Source organism: Rhododendron vialii, chromosome 8a (genome assembly GCF_030253575.1).
Source record: "Rhododendron vialii isolate Sample 1 chromosome 8a, ASM3025357v1".
In the NCBI taxonomy this organism is placed as follows: domain Eukaryota; kingdom Viridiplantae; phylum Streptophyta; class Magnoliopsida; order Ericales; family Ericaceae; genus Rhododendron; species Rhododendron vialii.
The window spans coordinates 29,941,377-29,958,010 of record NC_080564.1 but is presented as its reverse complement, the minus strand read 5'-3'; the positions used below and the strand labels follow the sequence as shown (position 1 = coordinate 29,958,010).

The following is a 16,634-nucleotide window of genomic DNA, read 5'->3' as shown; positions in this document are numbered from 1 at the left end:
CTAGACGTCTCGTTTCACTTCTTCATCTCGTCAGCAATGGCGTTCCGCTTTTTCATCTCGTCAGCAATGGATTCAACAGACGCAGCGATGGAAGACAAAGTCCCATCCAGTTTTGTGACATACCTTGCCCCATAATACGGACCGAAGAACGCAAGTACGCAACAAGGGTCACGGCTGCCCAACCCGCCACTTTACTGTATACGCCCGTATTGGGTCGACTCGTGTGTGGAGAAACCGAGAAAATTTCGTCGCCACTCTCTCTCTCTCTGAGGCCAGTAAAACCTTAAAACGCAGCTTTTATGTTCTTGGGTAAATTTCAATTTCCTTACCCCGCTTGAGGTTTGGTTTTAGTACACAGTCCCCCTCCAAGTTCAGAAAATAACACTAACACCCCATGAAGAACTTGCGGTTATCTGACTGAACCCATTTTTTAAAAGGCTGCGCGAAAAATTAGTTCAAATTTAGCGCGCGAACGTTTGGTGGATAAATACATCGTTTTCATAGTTTATGGATAAAGTAGCAAAAATTTGAATAGCTTAGAGAATAAAAACGAAATTAATTCTTTCGTTTTCAAATAAGAATTTTGGACGGCCATCTCAGCCGATCGTCCGTATCCAATCTGTTACTCGTTTCGAATGGATCGGAAATTCGGAGATTTTTTCAGGAATCGGGGCAGATACAGTTTTTTTTTTAAATAAAAAAAATTCGGAAATCGGATCGGATTCTGGGATAAGCCTATCCCCACCCCGAATCCGATCCCCGTCCCTGATCCGTCCCCGAATACCCGTCTATATGTATATATTATAATATAACATACACTTATATACACTTTTAAGGGTTCATTCATTCACAGCCGCACCTCTTTTTCACAACAACGGCTGGCTCTCTCTCTCTCTCTCTCTCTCTCTCTCTCCCTCACATTTCTGTCTTCGTCATCCCTTGTTTTGGGATGCCAGTAGGTTATGAAGCACTGACCTTGTTTCCCTTCTTGTATTTAGGAAATAGAACTGAATAAAGCCCAGACGAGTGCTCTGTTTGAGCCATACTTTTTCTTTGAGAGCTATAAAAACTATCTGCAAGTGGACATAGGAGCTGTCGACACTGATGATTCTTCAGTTGTATTCATATTTGGTGTTGATTTTGTTGTGTAAATGGTCTGGAAACAAAGTCCAAATAAAAACCAGTTTTTGTTTTTGCTTTTTTTTTTCAAATTCGGATTTTCGAATATCCGATTGGATCTCCGTTTTCTGTTCGGAGTGGAGATGGAGGACCTAAAAAAATATCTGGCGGGGATCGGAGCAGATTCGGAGGACAGATGGAGAGTTCGGATTCGGATATTGCCATATCCGCAACTCTTTAGTTGATTATTAGAAACATCTCTCTTCAATCTGTAAGTAATTATTCTATGCCTCAGGAACACCGAGTAGCGGTGTCCCAAAATCTTCCCAACCACATATTTTTGTGAGAATCAACTTGATCGGACATCAAAAATGATATCAAAATTTAAATTTTGGTTTATAAAGTCGACGGTGATGGACAATTTAACTTAAAATACTAGTAACAGAATCAGGCCATCTATTTTTATAAATCAAAATTTAATTTTTGACGTAGCTATTGATGTCCGATTAAGTTGATTTTTGGCGTAAACAGATTAATTTGCGGACTCTACAAGATGAACAGTTTGGATTATTATAGAAAATGCTCGATATGGCCGCCATGGTAGAAATTCCACGGTTTCCGCCGCATCCCGCATACTATAACACATTTCCTAATATCATATGGTGGAAAAAGGGTCTGGGGTAAACAGGCATTTTTTTTATTTTTTTGACCCCGTAAACAGGGCGTTGAATTGAATAATTTTTCGTAGTTCGACTTGGAGCCTCGATTCCGTGTACCTCTTCTTCATCATGTACAAAAGTCTTTCTCTCTCAACAAAGTCTTTCTCTCTCCTCCCCCACAAGGAAACGAGTTCCATTCCAAGTCAAATTCCGAATATCTGTAGGAATCTTTCGACATCAGCTACTACTAAATTCAACTACAAAAGCTCCACACGCATCACATGCTTGCGAATGTGGGAACAAGTTCGAAAAAAAAATGGACACCCACAAGCTTCTTCTTCCCAACATCTTCTTGTTCACATTGGTGGTGGTTGTTGTTTTGGGCTCCAATTCAGTTTCAGGCCATACTAAAACCGGTAACGAAATCGGCGAGCAGGCGCTTTCGCAAATCGCAATCGAAAAAGCCGTTTACGCGCTCCATGAGTCGGCCTCCGTTAGTGTTCACCCTCGTGTTCTTGGCTTGGAGGTAACAATGCTGTGACTTATACGCATGTATGTGTGTCCAACATGAAGATATGTACTTAGAAATAGTAATAGTTGTGATTAGGCTTTACAAACATCCTCTATTGAAAGAAAATTACAAAGTTTGACTGCACCGGCCAGTATTCATCCGTATTGACCGGTACTATCACTGTACCGGCTGTATGTACCACAGTACCAGTTGGAATTTGCCGGTACCAACCAGTATTTGAATTTAAAGGAGGCTAGAGGGTTAAGGACATACCGGCCGGTTGTTATCTTGTGTAGATGGAATTGCTATCAACCTGTTTTTTGCCCATACGAGGGTTCGGAATGATGTTCAAAACCCGGGTATATAGCCCAATCAGATGTCATATCAAAGAAACAAGCGGGCCTGCAGAGTAATACACCCTAAAATCAATACCAGGAAGATGGTCCGTCCAATCATTGAAGGAATGAGACTTTAATAAATTTCTCCGGTAGCATGCATACAAAGACTGTTTTCCCATGTTCTCAGTAACTTTTCATCCCTTAACCTCACAATTTCCTTTAAAATGCGGATTATATGTTGACAGGGTGAGGATACTCAATGGGTTACGGTGGATTTGGAGTACTCGGAACCATCGGAGAATGATTGGGTTGGTGTCTTTTCGCCAGCGACGTTCAAGTAATGTCTCTGTCTCTCTCTCTCTGTGAAACAAAAAAGAAACCCATGAATGCAGGTAGATGCAGATCTACTCACACCTAAATGGGTTTTTTTCATTATTTAGTAAGAGCAAGTGGTTGGGAGTTTTCTGTTTTATTCCCTAGTTTGTATGGTTCAATAAATTTTCTCTAACCCTCTTATACAGCCTTGTGTAGCTCGTGTATAGCTAATCAAGTACACGTCTTGTAGGACTGTGATAAGTTCACCGTTCATGTACTCGTGTTGTGCCTGTCTAGAACCGTGTCATGCCGTGCCGTGCCATGCCATCTAAGACCGTGTCGTGCCGTGCCCGTGCCAAAACCGTGCACGTGTCGTCCTGTGCCAAACCGTGCACATGTTGTGCCGTGCCACATTTAAGCATGCCATGCCTGTGCACATTCCGTGCCCGTGCCACATTTAAACATGTCATGCTCGTCTAAAACCACATTAAAAAAAGCTTCTTTGTTTGGTAAGAACACATGATTAACAAACTTGCATAGTACAAGAACAGAATTTCAGCCGCATTCGATATGAATTGAGAATTTTCAACAATTGCATTAACAACTAGATCATGACCCACTAGTAATATTGATATTTCCTGTAATTGTGATTGCAAGGACCGAATTTCATTGATTATGCTTAGGCAATCAGTAACTCTTACACTTTTCTCCCCAAGAGATACATTTTGTTTTCAGAGATAGGACCCCTTGGCTAACTTCATGCATCTTTGGTAATATTCCCGAAAAGTCGAAAACTAAGTGGTGTTTTATTGTGGCAGCTCATCAAACTGTTACGATGCTAATGATTCAGAAGAACAAACTCCGGATTTATGCTCGGCCCCCATAAAGGTTTTTTTTTTTTTTTTTTTCATATGCCAATGGCAAGATTTCATGGATGGTGAATTAGTGTGTTTCAACTTCTGTCCTTTTTAGATCACCTAAAATCTCTTTCTTACAGTACAAATATGTGAATTCCTCCAACTCTCGGTATACAAATACGGGCAAAGCTTCGCTAAAGTTCCAGTTGATCAATCAGCGGGCAGACTTCTCCTTTGCATTATTTACAGGCGGCTTGTCGAATGTACGTCAAAATGACTGTTATTCTGTTTTTTCCTGCTGCCCAGGCATTTTTCTGTATACTATTCGCTTAGACCTCAATGAGTTTCCCCATTTCATCGTGATGCATTTTGTGTTGACTTTTTCTGCTCTAATAATCAATTCTTTGTGGAATGTTCTCGATTGGCTGGATTTTTTCTGTTCTGAAGAATGTTGATAGCACTAATGTGGGGTTTTACATACACTCGTATTGCAGCCAAAATTGGTGGCAGTTTCAGAGAACATAACGTTTGCAAATCCTAAAGTGCCCCTTTATCCACGCCTTGCCCTAGGGAAGTCTTGGGATGAAGTAAGTTTATCTTAACTTGGTGGTTTTTCATATTTTATTTCAAGAACATCATCACCTTCGCTTGTTAGCATGCTGAGCATGACACTTACTAGTACTTGTAATGGTTTACAAAAAAAATAAAATTTGGGACATTATTTTGCATCAAAGCAAGCAGATTTTTTGTGCAAAATAAATGGGAAATTCCGGCCCTTTTGGGGTATGAAGGACATCACTTGGAGGAAAGAAAAGAATTTTCTTGGCAAACCCTTAGCTGTGATCACCAGCCTCTAGACCAGTTACCTATATAATGGCATTGCTTTAATGTGGTTCGAAAACATCCTAAAATTCCTAATCAATATATAGGTGTAATGTCCTACGTTATCAGTTCTTCTGTCTTAATTGGACTTTGTTAATGTAAATCAAATTACTGTTCTCAGTTTCTTTCTTTCCTATGCAGATGACAGTAACCTGGACAAGTGGCTATAATATAGATGAAGCCATCCCTTTTGTTGAGTGGGGTTTTAAAGGGGATCTTCAAAGGCCCTCACCAGCAGGCACATTGACATTTCACCGGAACAGCATGTGTGGTATGAATTATGATCCATTTTCTCGTATCCCACACTGTTGTCTCGTACATTTTCTCTTAACCATGTGATAAACCCAGAAGTTGTGGAATACCTTCATTTGAAATTTGAAACTTCCCTTCAAAAGAGAAGCCTCTAAATTCTCTGCATGGATCTTCAGTACCTTCTTTGGACATTTGTTAATCCAAGTCATGATTTAGTCAGTAATCAATGTTCTTGATCTGCCAGACTGCTTGATTTTCAATAGAGAATTAACATTACCGCTAATTTCTTTGCTAAGTGGCCAAGAGGCACTTGGCCCAATGGCATCCGGAGGTGCACTTAGGTGCTAATCTAACAATAATAACTTTTGCCGATCCAAAAGAAAATGCTTTGCTAAGTGACATTTTTATATCTAATTTCTGTGCATTGCACCTATTTTGTCTAGGCCTGGAGCATTCTAAAGTTTCTTCATTGCCATGCAGGCTCACCTGCACGGACAGTTGGCTGGCGGGATCCTGGTTTCATCCACACCAGTTTCTTAAAAGACCTGTGGCCAAACACCATGTATGTATCTCAAAGAACCAGTTCTTCTAGCATAAACATGTTTATGTTTTTACATGACATTTACTATAAGTTCCTGACAATCTGATGATAATTTTTCCAGGTACACTTACAGGATGGGTCATCTATTATCCTCTGGTTCGTACGTCTGGAGCAAGACGTATTCATTCAAATCGTCCCCATATCCTGGCCAAGACTCATTGCAGCGTGTTATAATATTTGGTGACATGGGGAAGGTAGTATAAACCGTTCTAAATTTGAACAAGACAAATACTGTTGATCAAAGTATTTAACTCAAAACAGTTAGCCAACCAAGCAAGAACAGGAAGTAAAAAGGATTCACCGGACTCTCAATAGGATATATTAGTATTAGAGCACACATAATGGCTTAGCTTCTCAAGAGAAATTTATGCATGAGGTGAATACATTATGCTTCAGCCTAGTAAACTCATGTTGCTTTTATCCTTCATGTCACTGTTTTGTACTCTAGCATTAGGCTGGTGGGAAAAAAAACTATGATTAAGCCATGTCAAAGACCAGAAGGAATGTTTTAAGTCACTTTGTTATTATGGAGTGGTACAGGAATTCAAATGGCTAAAAATAGGACATTCACCTAGTCTTAGGACTTGGGAGAACTCGACTAGATGTCCCCAATGTTCTAAATGGCGCTTGGTGCTAGTAGGGCGGAGATCCACCTCCAAGCGCCAAGCCGCCAAGGCGGCACCAAGCAATTCGGCGGTTTTTTTTTTTTTTTAACAAACCATTATCCAATCAAACTATATTCTATGTATCCATAATGCAAGTTCAAAGATCTACATAACCATAATGCAAAGTTTAATGTACAAACCCAAATGAAATTAAGTAGTATCAACTAGCAAATAAGTTGAATAAGACAATAAGTAGAAATAAACGAGATCGGAGATCCCTAATGCCAAGTTCAAAGTTCATCTCCTTCCTCTAACTCTTCTCCTCCATACCCTTCCAAACTTGATCTCCATTAGTTTAATACTATACACTCTAGGCCGCCAAAGGCCTCCAAAGACGCCGACGACACTGCCAAGGCCGCCAAGACCGCCATGGCCGCCTAGGTGGCCGCCAAACACTGCCAAACCTCCCTGGACGCCAAATCAAACGCCAAGGGGTATTGGCGTGGCGGCAGGGCACCTCCAAGCGCCTAGGCAGCCTCGGCTGCCGCCATTTAGAACACTGGATGTCCCTGGCTTGCATGCAGCATAATTGCGTAAATGGTCTTTTTACTATACAATTTAGGTATATGCATTTTGTCATTTGTAGCTCGTAGTCAATTTCATTTTGTCTTGTGCCTTGCAGGCGGAGCGTGATGGATCGAATGAGTATAGTAATTATCAACCAGGTTCGCTTAACACTACAGACCAACTCATCAAGGACCTAGAGAACATTGACATAGTTTTCCACATAGGAGATATGACGTACTCCAATGGATACATCTCACAGTGGGACCAATTCACATCACAGGTGGAACCCATTGCATCAACTGTACCATATATGGTTGCAAGGTTAGTATATCACACTGCTACTAACTGTATGTTCAGTATTCATCATGTCTACTCATGAGTTTGTAGCAACATCCTTACCTTGACGTGTGTGGCAGTGGAAATCATGAGCGTGATTGGCCAAACACAGGTTCCTTCTATGACACTAAAGACTCAGGTGGCGAATGTGGCGTGCTAGCTGAGACCATGTTCTATGTTCCTGCAGAGAACAGAGCTAAGTTTTGGTAATTGTATTGATTCTTTTCAAGTATCTTTGGTTAAACCTCATGAGAAAAGGAACTTCATTTATTAGCTAAGTGTTAACAAATAAGTGTAATCAGTTTTAGAAGGTGGTTTTACAAATAATAGAATGGAGAAAAATCAGAAAACATTTCTAGGGTAGGCCTTGAAAAACTTCAAAATGGAGCTCCCCACTTTTGAAAAAAGCTTATAACCAATATCAGACCTGAATTTGGGAATCTGACTATGTCATAAGTGGGTATGTTTATGCGTGTCTCATTGTCTCCTTAATATTAGAAGAAAAGGAGTTAAATTTTGCTTTTAGTACGAGAGTCTGAGGTTTGGGTCGTTAAAGTCCGCAAGGTTTGGTGGGTGCTTTCCAGTGCAAACTTCAAAGTGCAATACCCTTTAGCTAGTCGTATCTGCTATTCGATGATTATTCACTCATTGTAGAAGGTTTTCGTGGGGTCAACATAGGATACGTGACGCACACCTTGTAAAAATACCTTCAGCTGGGTTTGTAAAAGCTAAAGCAACTTTGAGAAACTGCTCCTCTCAAATTCATTATAGCAGTTGCTGATATGTGTACGCCAAAAAATGCCATAAAACGCCATTTTCGTCACATATTAAATGTCTACGTAGTTAGGTCATAGGTGGCTTTTATTTGATATCATTCAATTTTAATTGTTTTCTCCCATTAAACCTTGTCCATCCAATCAGTTGGCTATGATTATTACCTCTTCATTTGTCATACTTCAGTAATCTGTATCTTTGCAACTCCACGTTCAGGTGCTTTCTTTAAGGCTCTACATGTTAATTGACAGGTACCCAACTGATTATGGCATGTTCCACTTCTGCATAGCAGACACTGAGCACGACTGGAGGGAAGGTTCTGAACAGTACAAGTTCATCGAGAGTTGCCTCGCATCAGCAGATAGGCAAAAACAGCCATGGTTGATCTTCGCTGCTCACCGTGTTCTTGGCTATTCTTCTGGCTTGTATTACGGCTTGGAGGGTTCGTTTGAAGAGCCCATGGGAAGGGAAAGCTTGCAGAAGCTCTGGCAGAAGTACAAGGTGGATATGGCATTTTACGGTCACGTTCACAACTATGAAAGAACTTGCCCCATTTATCAGGTATTGACTCGTTTCCTAGTTTGTATTTGAATCTTCTAGGCTGCAAAGTGAAAAACTAAACCTTTAAACAAGGTGGAAGATAATGTTCGCCTATAACACCTCTTAGTGATGTAGTGGTCCGTTAGACTAATGTTGTTTCAATGTTTATGTTGTGGTATAGAACCAATGTGTGAACTCAGGAAAATCGCACTACTCGGGCACCGTGAACGGAACTATCCACGTTGTTGTCGGTGGAGCAGGAAGCCACTTGTCAGGGTTCAGCCAAGTAACTCCCAGTTGGAGCCTCTACAAAGATTATGACTTTGGATTTGTAAAATTGACAGCATTTAACCACTCGTCTCTTCTGTTCGAGTACAAGAAGAGCGGAGATGGGAAGGTCTACGATTCGTTCACCATCTCAAGGGACTACCGAGATGTTTTAGCCTGCGTACACGATGGCTGTGAAGCTACTACTTTAGCCTCTTGAACGCAATTTTCGGTATCTGTTGAAGGAACCCATTGGGTGATGTACTGTTAGATTATTGTCAAATACTATTAAATTAAAACCGCTGCCCAGGAAAAATCAATTGAATCCATAAATATGTACATGGGTATGTTATCCTGCTTTGGTTCCTTGTATACTTGTAAATGCGAAGAACTTGATCATCGCATGGGAACAATTTTGATTCCATCAGCAGCAAATCATTGCATTATCTGCTGAAACCTGTATGAGAGCTAATGTAGAAACTATAACAAGTTACCCATTAAGATAATCACTAATGATGCGACCTGGTTTTAACTGGAGTAAACAGTCCCTAATATCCTTAGGAGTCCTACGCTACACACATTTTCCCAGAAGTTTTCAAACCAGAAGATAACTATTCATTCAACACCTTGGTATTTCAACGTATTTCAAAAGTGTAAGCCCGGTTCAATCAAGATACATAAGTAGCCCCAACTCAGCAGTATTTGTATTACAGAACATAGCCTCTGAATGGATGACTCACTTTAAATACATTCACAATACACAGACTCACAGAGAAGAAATAGCAAGAAAAAATAAATAAACTGCTCAGGGTAACAGAAACCCCCCTTGAGCCTTCACCAGCCACAAAAAAATTCGTACCCATTTCCCCAGCTGCCTCAAATAGGTGGCCACCTTTATGCATCATGTACAGCTGCAGTCTCAACTCTCACGGGTTCTAGATAGAAGGTCACAGAAACTCTTTATTGGCCTTCGGAATATGAGGATACTGCGAGGACACTACAACTTGTCCTTGAGTGGGAAACCTTGAATCATTCCAGCTGGGAGTGATCAAGGAACCATCTCTATTTCGTTGGTTCTGTTGTCTTGTCCACTTGACGAGCTAATGGATGCAATATCTTCTATCCGTAGGGGAGAATGTCGAGCCATGTATTGGAACACAACCTAAGAGCAAAAAGATGAGTTTATAGCCTCCGTTTAAGTACAAACCTCACATAATTGGCTAAGAACAAACAAGGGACGTTGATAACAGTTCGTAGTGGTTTGCAGAAGGAACAATCCAGTAAATAGCAGCTAACCCAATACAAAGGCACCCAAGCTCTAGGTAGGGCCAAAATAAACAGAGGGTTCCATCCAGATAGACAAGACCACTACCCACTCTTTACGTGCCCATGTACAGAATCCTGATTCCTCGTATGCTTCATGCCTTGGATTCTTGTTATAGCACGAATGCAACGTTAATATGCACACTCTACTTAATTAGTTCAATTCAGGAGGTAACATTTAAGAGCTAACGTTCACAAGCAGACATGAAGGTGTAGACACCACAAGGACGTTTTTGGTGTTGTTCTTATGGAACTTTCTTGTTTTGTTTGCTTTATGAAAAAGATGACAGCGTTATCTTTGAACCCCGTGGAGCCTAATGTGCTGCCTGGAATCCATTCGATACTTCAGAGAAGCGAGTGATGAACCATGGTTTTGAGGAATGGATCATTCAACCAAACTGAGAAGCAGAGAGAACAAGGGATTTGAAGGATATACAACGAATTCTAAAAATAATTAACATGCATTAGCTGACATACAATTCCTATTTTCGTAACACTATTGTAAACTGGAATCAACTTAATGGGTTGCAATGATTTACATTTATCGACTAACCTTTGAGCAACTATCTGCAAAAGCTCGTGCACGGTTAACCTTACCAAGGTACTGCAAATCAGCCTTCTCCAGTTTCCCGTCCACAAAAGCCAATCCCCCATCACCAACAGCAAAACGTACCAGATTTCCGGATTGTAGTCCTGACTGAAAATTGAAACCATAAATGAATAGTCCAAAAATGGCTGGGGTTAAAAGAGAGAAAAGAAGCATTTTAAAAGAGGAGTAGATGTGAGGGAGTTCAAAGCAAAGTTAAATGCTGTTAATGAATAGCGAAGCTACGGATAACGAAGCATTACTACCTCCAGCTAAATAGCAGAAAATACATCAGCACCCCTAGGGTTATGGTCAACCAATGTGCCAATGATAAAATGCTGACATGGCAATTGTTAGAATAACTAACGCTTGAACAAAGTTGCTCTCCCTATTTCCTGGACAGAAAAAGGACCATTTCCTTAACGATAAATCAGTATATTTCTCCGCAACACTAGAAATATATTGAATGTCACGGGGTGCATCGCAAATTGGCCAAACCACAGGGGGTATAAGTGAAGTTTGCCCAAAATTATTCTTCTGCTATTTCAGACATGGACCCCGACATTGAAAACTATGTTCTAGAAATGCCAGCACTTAGCCTGTGAATCAATGCCCAAGGTTCAGGTATTGGACTCATTATGATGCACTAAACGGAGATAAGAATAAGATCACCCCATTGGCCAGCAAGAAATTCTGATACAAGATTTAAAGAACTAATCAATGATGCCCATGATATGCCAAAATATGGAATTCCTTTTCCCATCAACACACATTTCAGTGAAGTTATAATGTCATCAAAGTGCGTAGAAAAACAAGCATTTGTAAGTGCTCTAACAAATGGTTGGAGTGACCGCATTGGTACAAGGAAGTGTACCATGTCACAACACTCACAGTAGTCATACAACAGCATTAATTACTTAAAAGTAATTATCATCTAAACAGGTGACATTGAGGGCTACATCTGTACATTAATTTCAAAAAGGACAAATACCTTCTCTACGAAGCCCGTGTCGAAACAGCCAAATACAACTGGAGGATCATCTGATGTCGTTAGATTGCCATTACCTTGTAACTCCAAAACCACCTGATTATCGAGAACACAGGCGCGCGCGCGTGCAGAGACCAGTCAACATATATACAGGGTTGACAATAATGCGTTGCCATAATAGAATTAACTCCTCTCATCCATAACATGGATCACTTTATCAAAACAAAAGATAAATTGTTCATGCAATTCACTCAACTTTACTAAGCTCCGAACTTCTACGGATCCCATATATTAATATGGAATACAACGTAAAACACAGAACAACTCTACAAAAGCTTAATATCCTTGCAACTATCAATCACATGGTGATGCTACGCTTTGGGCACTAAAGATACCTAAGCATTAAGTACAAGAACGCAAGCTATCATCAAAGTCTGAAGTCTCTGAAATCTGAAGTGGAATTACTTCCTCGCTATAAGAAGTAGGGGTGAAAGCATTACTGAAAAAACCAAACCTACCTTAAAAACCGGGGTTCGGTCGGTTTCAATATTTTAGTATAGGATTTTTGGTTTTCGGTTCGGTCTCAAACTTCTATGGATCCAATATTTTAGCATGGAATACAACGCAAAAATATCCTTGCAAGTATCAATCACATGGTGATGCTACGCTTTGGGCACTAAAGATACCTAAGCATTAAGTACAAGAACGCAAGCTATCATCAAAGTCTGAAGAGTCAGAACTCTGAAGTGGAATTACTTCCTCGCTATAAGAAGTAGGGGTGAAAGCATTACCGAAAAAACCGATATGAGGATGAACGACGTGAACGAGCTAGGAGTACCTGTTGTTGGTTTGGAACCAGTCCTTTGCTATCAGTATCAACAACATATTGACTACACTTCTCATCCTTCCAGACTAAAGCCAATGGTGTATTACCTGTTTGATAATGTGCATGCCTGAATAGATAGAATGCCTAAAGCATTAGGAAAAAACAAATAAGAAAAAACAACTTAATAAGTTATACTCCGTAGCTCATAATGTTGTAGGTTACAAGCATAGGATAACTACATATTACTCCATTAAACATCAGGATGAAATGCCACATACAAGCACAAATGCCAGAATGTATCTAAGCAAATATAGACAGGGATTCTGCAAGGAAATCAAGTTGCACACTCCCTGTTTTAGGTAAATATCCAGAACATGCCGCTAATGCGTACAATTTCCAATGTCCTAAAAGTGATACTTGTGGCTTCTCATTGCTGCTATTTGAACTAGTAACCCAATAAGAAAAACTACATGCGATTTCACAACAAGTATTCCAGAACATGGAACATTTGGACCAAAAACTAAAAGTTCTTCTCTTGATGTCCAAGTCAACTGAAGGCTATACCAAGATCGCTCACCAGTCAAATAATTCTGCATCAGGCAGTTTGCACTTTCCATGTTTAACAATTCTAGTTCTCACCATACATCTCTAAGCCATGCGAGTGCTCTTATGATAAGGACTGCCACATCACATCTGGTGATGTCATCTCTATGACTCTCAATACTCCCTATTATTGGTGAAATATCAGAAACCACTAAGTTAGAGTGAAGATTTTCACTTCCTTCTGTAACTTTGAAACTGATACAAAAGGGTCAAATGCAAATAAATAGCTTTGAAAACCACCCTATACCGTGTTGCATGTGAGCTAGCGTATTTGATTTGATGATTTTTTTCCTCAAAGGTGGAACCCATTGAATGCATTAGTTAGACTTTCAGCCCAATGTATAGGGTGGCACAACAAAAAAATCTGCAACCTACAAAAATCAAGTGTTTTACAGCCACAAATTGGGATTTTCCCCTCCCAGCTGTGTTTCAGCCGGGTTTTCCAAGATAAAGAAATTAGAAAAGAAAAACGGATTATGGGAATATTTTAAGAGTACTTGTTTCAAGACACACTTGAACAATAACATAGTAAAAATCGCAATGATAAAAGCACCAGATTTGATAATAGTAAAAACCTTACTTGTTATAGAACAATAATCCATCCTTCATATAAGGTACTGGCCCCGCATAAGCTGTGTGCAGTCCTGCCTGGTCACAGTTGTACACAGAAACCTGGCTAAATGTGTACTTATGGTAAAATGACGGAGGTTCACAGGCCCCCGACTCAACAAGCTTGCTATTCAACCAAAAACATCTGAACTCGGCAGTGCATTCATAGAGAGAGTATCCGGCCCAGCAAACCATGTCTATCACGTAGTAAGTTTGATCCAACTACAAGTCATGATCACAAAATCACATCCACGTTACAAATGCTACAAAGTGACAAAAGGAACAAGCTTCAACTTGAATCAACGGTCTCAAAATAGTAAGATTCATGAATTACCTCATGAAATATACAGTCAAGAATGCAATATGATTGAGCTGAACAAGAGTTGCCTTTGGTCCTGGCACCGCTGGGTAAAGCAGAAGGAAACCGGTGCAACAGAGAACCATTCCGAAGCCTACTAACTGTTGTTCCATTAGAAGAAACAACAAAGCATCGTTTGCCTGCAGGCCTTGCAAATACATACCTACACAATAAAGATGAGTTCAGGCAACAAAAGCTTTGTGGTGCAGAACATGGTTGTACAAAAGCAAACACCATTATTTCTTTATCCTTATCTTGCATGATTGCCCATTTTCCGTATTCTAGTGAGTGAAAGCGTAGGAGGTGTGCCCGAAGGGCAGAAGCAGCAGTTTATCGTAAACAAGAAAAAACAAAGCGAAATCACAGCTTCTCACTTCACTTAGGCGTCACTAGACAACAACATTTGCAGAAGAAAGTTTTCCACATGGTATGAAGAAAAGAGAAGAATAACAGGAAGATATTCATGAACCATCCCACGTAACAGCAACATAAGAAATTCCTAGTTCTGGCAGAGTGATTGATTCAGCTGTGAGGACATACAAAAAACGCAACCTTGTTTGGGTTTTGCTCTTAAATCACAATTATTCATTCAGCGCTTTATCTGATGTATAAATGCAGTATCCATTTCGGTTACTAAGTCACAACTCACAAGTAAGATGCAAATCACGACGAAATCAAAGAAGCCCAATCAATAACACGTCCCACTTCCAGCTACCTGAAATCAAATCTTCGGAGTAAAACCAGACAAAGTACTTAATTTGCTATATCCACCAAAAAATAGACGAATCCTAATTTGTGAATTCGTTGCATAATCCTTCTGTATGACCCTCCGCTCCTGCACTCAATCCTTGCTCCCGGGAATTTTAGTGGTTTGGAATATTTTCAAAAGAGCTTTCACCCTCGCGGTTGCACTCCCGTCCCTCGCTCACACATATTTAGTGACTTAGATCCATGTTATCCAAGACTGCCACATCCTTCAACAGAAAATCATGTCCCAATTAAATAAGTGACCTCTCATTTCAAGCCGGATTTTTTCATACTTAGTCACATAATCCTTTAGTAGGACCTCTGTTCACATTGTCAATCCCCACACTCGCAAATTATAGTAGTTAAGAAATTTTGAAATATGTGTTCACACTCGCGCTACCCCTCCCGCATTATGTAACTAAGGTCTCACACCAGTTAACCTTATCCTTACCCAAACATATCTGCAATAATATAACTATAGCATAAACAAAACAATACTATTACACATTGCCATAGCCTCTTGTTTATAGGCTAATAACCTAATAAAGTAGGAAACTAGACACGTTAATGCTCAGACGAAACCTAAAATGCTCATAAGAAGCCTAACAATAGGGCTGCTAGACGAACCAAACAGCTTGAGCTCGGCACAAGCTTGGTTTGACTTTCGGCTCGTTCAAACAAAGTATAAGCCAAGCTTAATAACTTTTTAGTGTTTGTTTATAAATTCAAGCCAAGCCTAAGCATTGGAGTGTTTTCCTTGATAGGCTTGTGAACATGGGGTCATTCATAAATATTGCAAAGATAGGGATACATCACTAAATATACCAAATATGTGTAATCTTTCCTTCCATTTACATATTTTCACTAATCACAAGTACAATAAAAAGGCTGAACATTCAATATTTTATGCAGGTGTATAGATTTTTTTTTCCTCCAATTTTTGTCATTTTGGAACGTCGCTAGGCTTGATAGCTCGAGATTGAAGAATTAGTCTTAAAAAGTTCTCAAGCTCAAGCCCGAAGACGTGCAATAAGGAGTTGAGTAAAGCCTGAGAAATAGTGTGTTTGGCATGATTAGAAGACTACCTAATAACAATAAGGAAAACACGACAAGGAATGAAACCCTAATCAAAGGAAAATAAAGAAAAGGGGAAACAAACCAATCATGACATAATCCATCGGGAACATCAATCATCCACTCAGGGAGCATCAGCTGCGTCGCGAACCACCGGCGCCCTTCAACCCCCCTAAGCTTCGCCGCCTGTCGGAGATCAAAATCGCCGGCTTGGTGCTCCGGCTCGGGTTCAGGTTCGGGCACGAGCTCGAGCTCGACGGAGGGTTCCGGCTCGGAGTGTAGAGAGACGATTGTGGAGGCAAGACACCGCGCGTGGCTCTGGGCGTCGCGGCGGTTCTGCGCCTGACGGAGGAGAGAGAGCTCACGCCGACGCTGTTGGTCGGAGATAGGCGGGCGTTTGAACGGACGGCGGAGTTCGTGGGGCGCCATGGGATTATCCTGCGCACCAGGGTTGTATTGTAGCTTCAAAAATGCAAGAGGTGCCCCTAGCACCTCTCAGCCTCAGGTAGCTTTATGCGCGGGAGTGTTTGGGCTTTGGGTTTTAGTTTTATGGACACTTTCGAATTTACAGTAGTAGCCAAACGTTTTCAATTTTATTTTTATAATTCCTCAAGTAAGAGAAATTGCCGGAAAAATAAAAATAACAGAGAGGAAAAAATCCTTAGAAAACGAAACATATTTAAGATTACCAAAACAGACTTTGGTTGTTCGGCTAAATAAGCTAAATAATTTTTTTTCCCTTATTTAATTTTTTTGCATTTGTTAGGTTTTCGTCAATTTTTTTGTGAATTATTGCTTTGTCACGACAAGAGGAAATTTGAAAAGTGGATTACAAAATTATGATTGAAACCCAAATTATTTTGAATAAAGACGGAAAAATTGGCTTATTTTTGTCTT

At 40.2% G+C, this 16,634-nt stretch overlaps 2 protein-coding genes and 1 long non-coding RNA gene across 4 annotated transcripts; 1 reads left to right on the top strand and 2 right to left on the bottom strand.

Moving 5' to 3' along the window:
• Positions 1–1,900: 1,900 nt before the first annotated feature.
• Positions 1,901–9,079, top strand: LOC131335164 (probable inactive purple acid phosphatase 27). 2 transcript variants are annotated; one of them, XM_058370409.1, is made up of 12 exons: positions 1,907–2,304; positions 2,873–2,964; positions 3,761–3,830; positions 3,940–4,062; positions 4,294–4,386; positions 4,823–4,952; positions 5,414–5,495; positions 5,596–5,728; positions 6,822–7,027; positions 7,123–7,248; positions 8,068–8,377; positions 8,538–9,079. In XM_058370409.1, the coding sequence occupies exons 1-12, from the start codon at positions 2,095–2,097 to the stop codon at positions 8,841–8,843; spliced, it is 1,881 nt and encodes a 626-aa protein (XP_058226392.1). In that variant the 5' UTR covers positions 1,907–2,094; the 3' UTR covers positions 8,844–9,079. The 2 variants fall into 2 exon arrangements, with proteins under 2 accessions (XP_058226390.1, XP_058226392.1); XM_058370407.1 differs by lacking the exon at positions 2,873–2,964 and having other exon boundaries at positions 1,901–2,304.
• Positions 2,338–7,225, bottom strand: LOC131335165 (uncharacterized). The gene is made up of 3 exons (XR_009202446.1): positions 7,106–7,225; positions 2,896–2,987; positions 2,338–2,691 (listed from the first exon to the last, which is right to left on the bottom strand). It is a non-coding gene; the product is annotated as an uncharacterized LOC131335165 (long non-coding RNA).
• A 136-nt stretch (positions 9,080–9,215) lies between the features above and the next one.
• LOC131335160 (uncharacterized) lies at positions 9,216–16,258 on the bottom strand. The gene is made up of 7 exons (XM_058370401.1): positions 15,823–16,258; positions 13,893–14,079; positions 13,530–13,780; positions 12,359–12,473; positions 11,524–11,616; positions 10,500–10,643; positions 9,216–9,785 (listed from the first exon to the last, which is right to left on the bottom strand). Exons 1-7 carry the CDS (start codon positions 16,164–16,166, stop codon positions 9,672–9,674), a joined length of 1,248 nt encoding a protein of 415 aa, XP_058226384.1. The 5' UTR covers positions 16,167–16,258; the 3' UTR covers positions 9,216–9,671.
• Positions 16,259–16,634: the final 376 nt, after the last annotated feature.

Bases quoted from the DNA above. Each gene is read 5' to 3' on its own strand.
- LOC131335164 (XM_058370409.1), top strand. From the start codon at position 2,095: ATGGACACCCACAAGCTTCTTCTTCCCAACATCTTCTTGTTCACATTG. The intron at 2,965-3,760 runs GTAATGTCTCTG...TTATTGTGGCAG, and splicing joins TTTTCGCCAGCGACGTTCAA to CTCATCAAACTGTTACGATG. The intron at 8,378-8,537 runs GTATTGACTCGT...GTTGTGGTATAG, and splicing joins GAACTTGCCCCATTTATCAG to AACCAATGTGTGAACTCAGG.
- LOC131335160 (XM_058370401.1), bottom strand. From the start codon at position 16,166: ATGGCGCCCCACGAACTCCGCCGTCCGTTCAAACGCCCGCCTATCTCC. The intron at 13,781-13,892 runs GTAATTCATGAA...CATGACTTGTAG, and splicing joins TTGACTGTATATTTCATGAG to TTGGATCAAACTTACTACGT. The intron at 12,474-13,529 runs GTAAGGTTTTTA...CTATCTATTCAG, and splicing joins GGATTATTGTTCTATAACAA to GCATGCACATTATCAAACAG.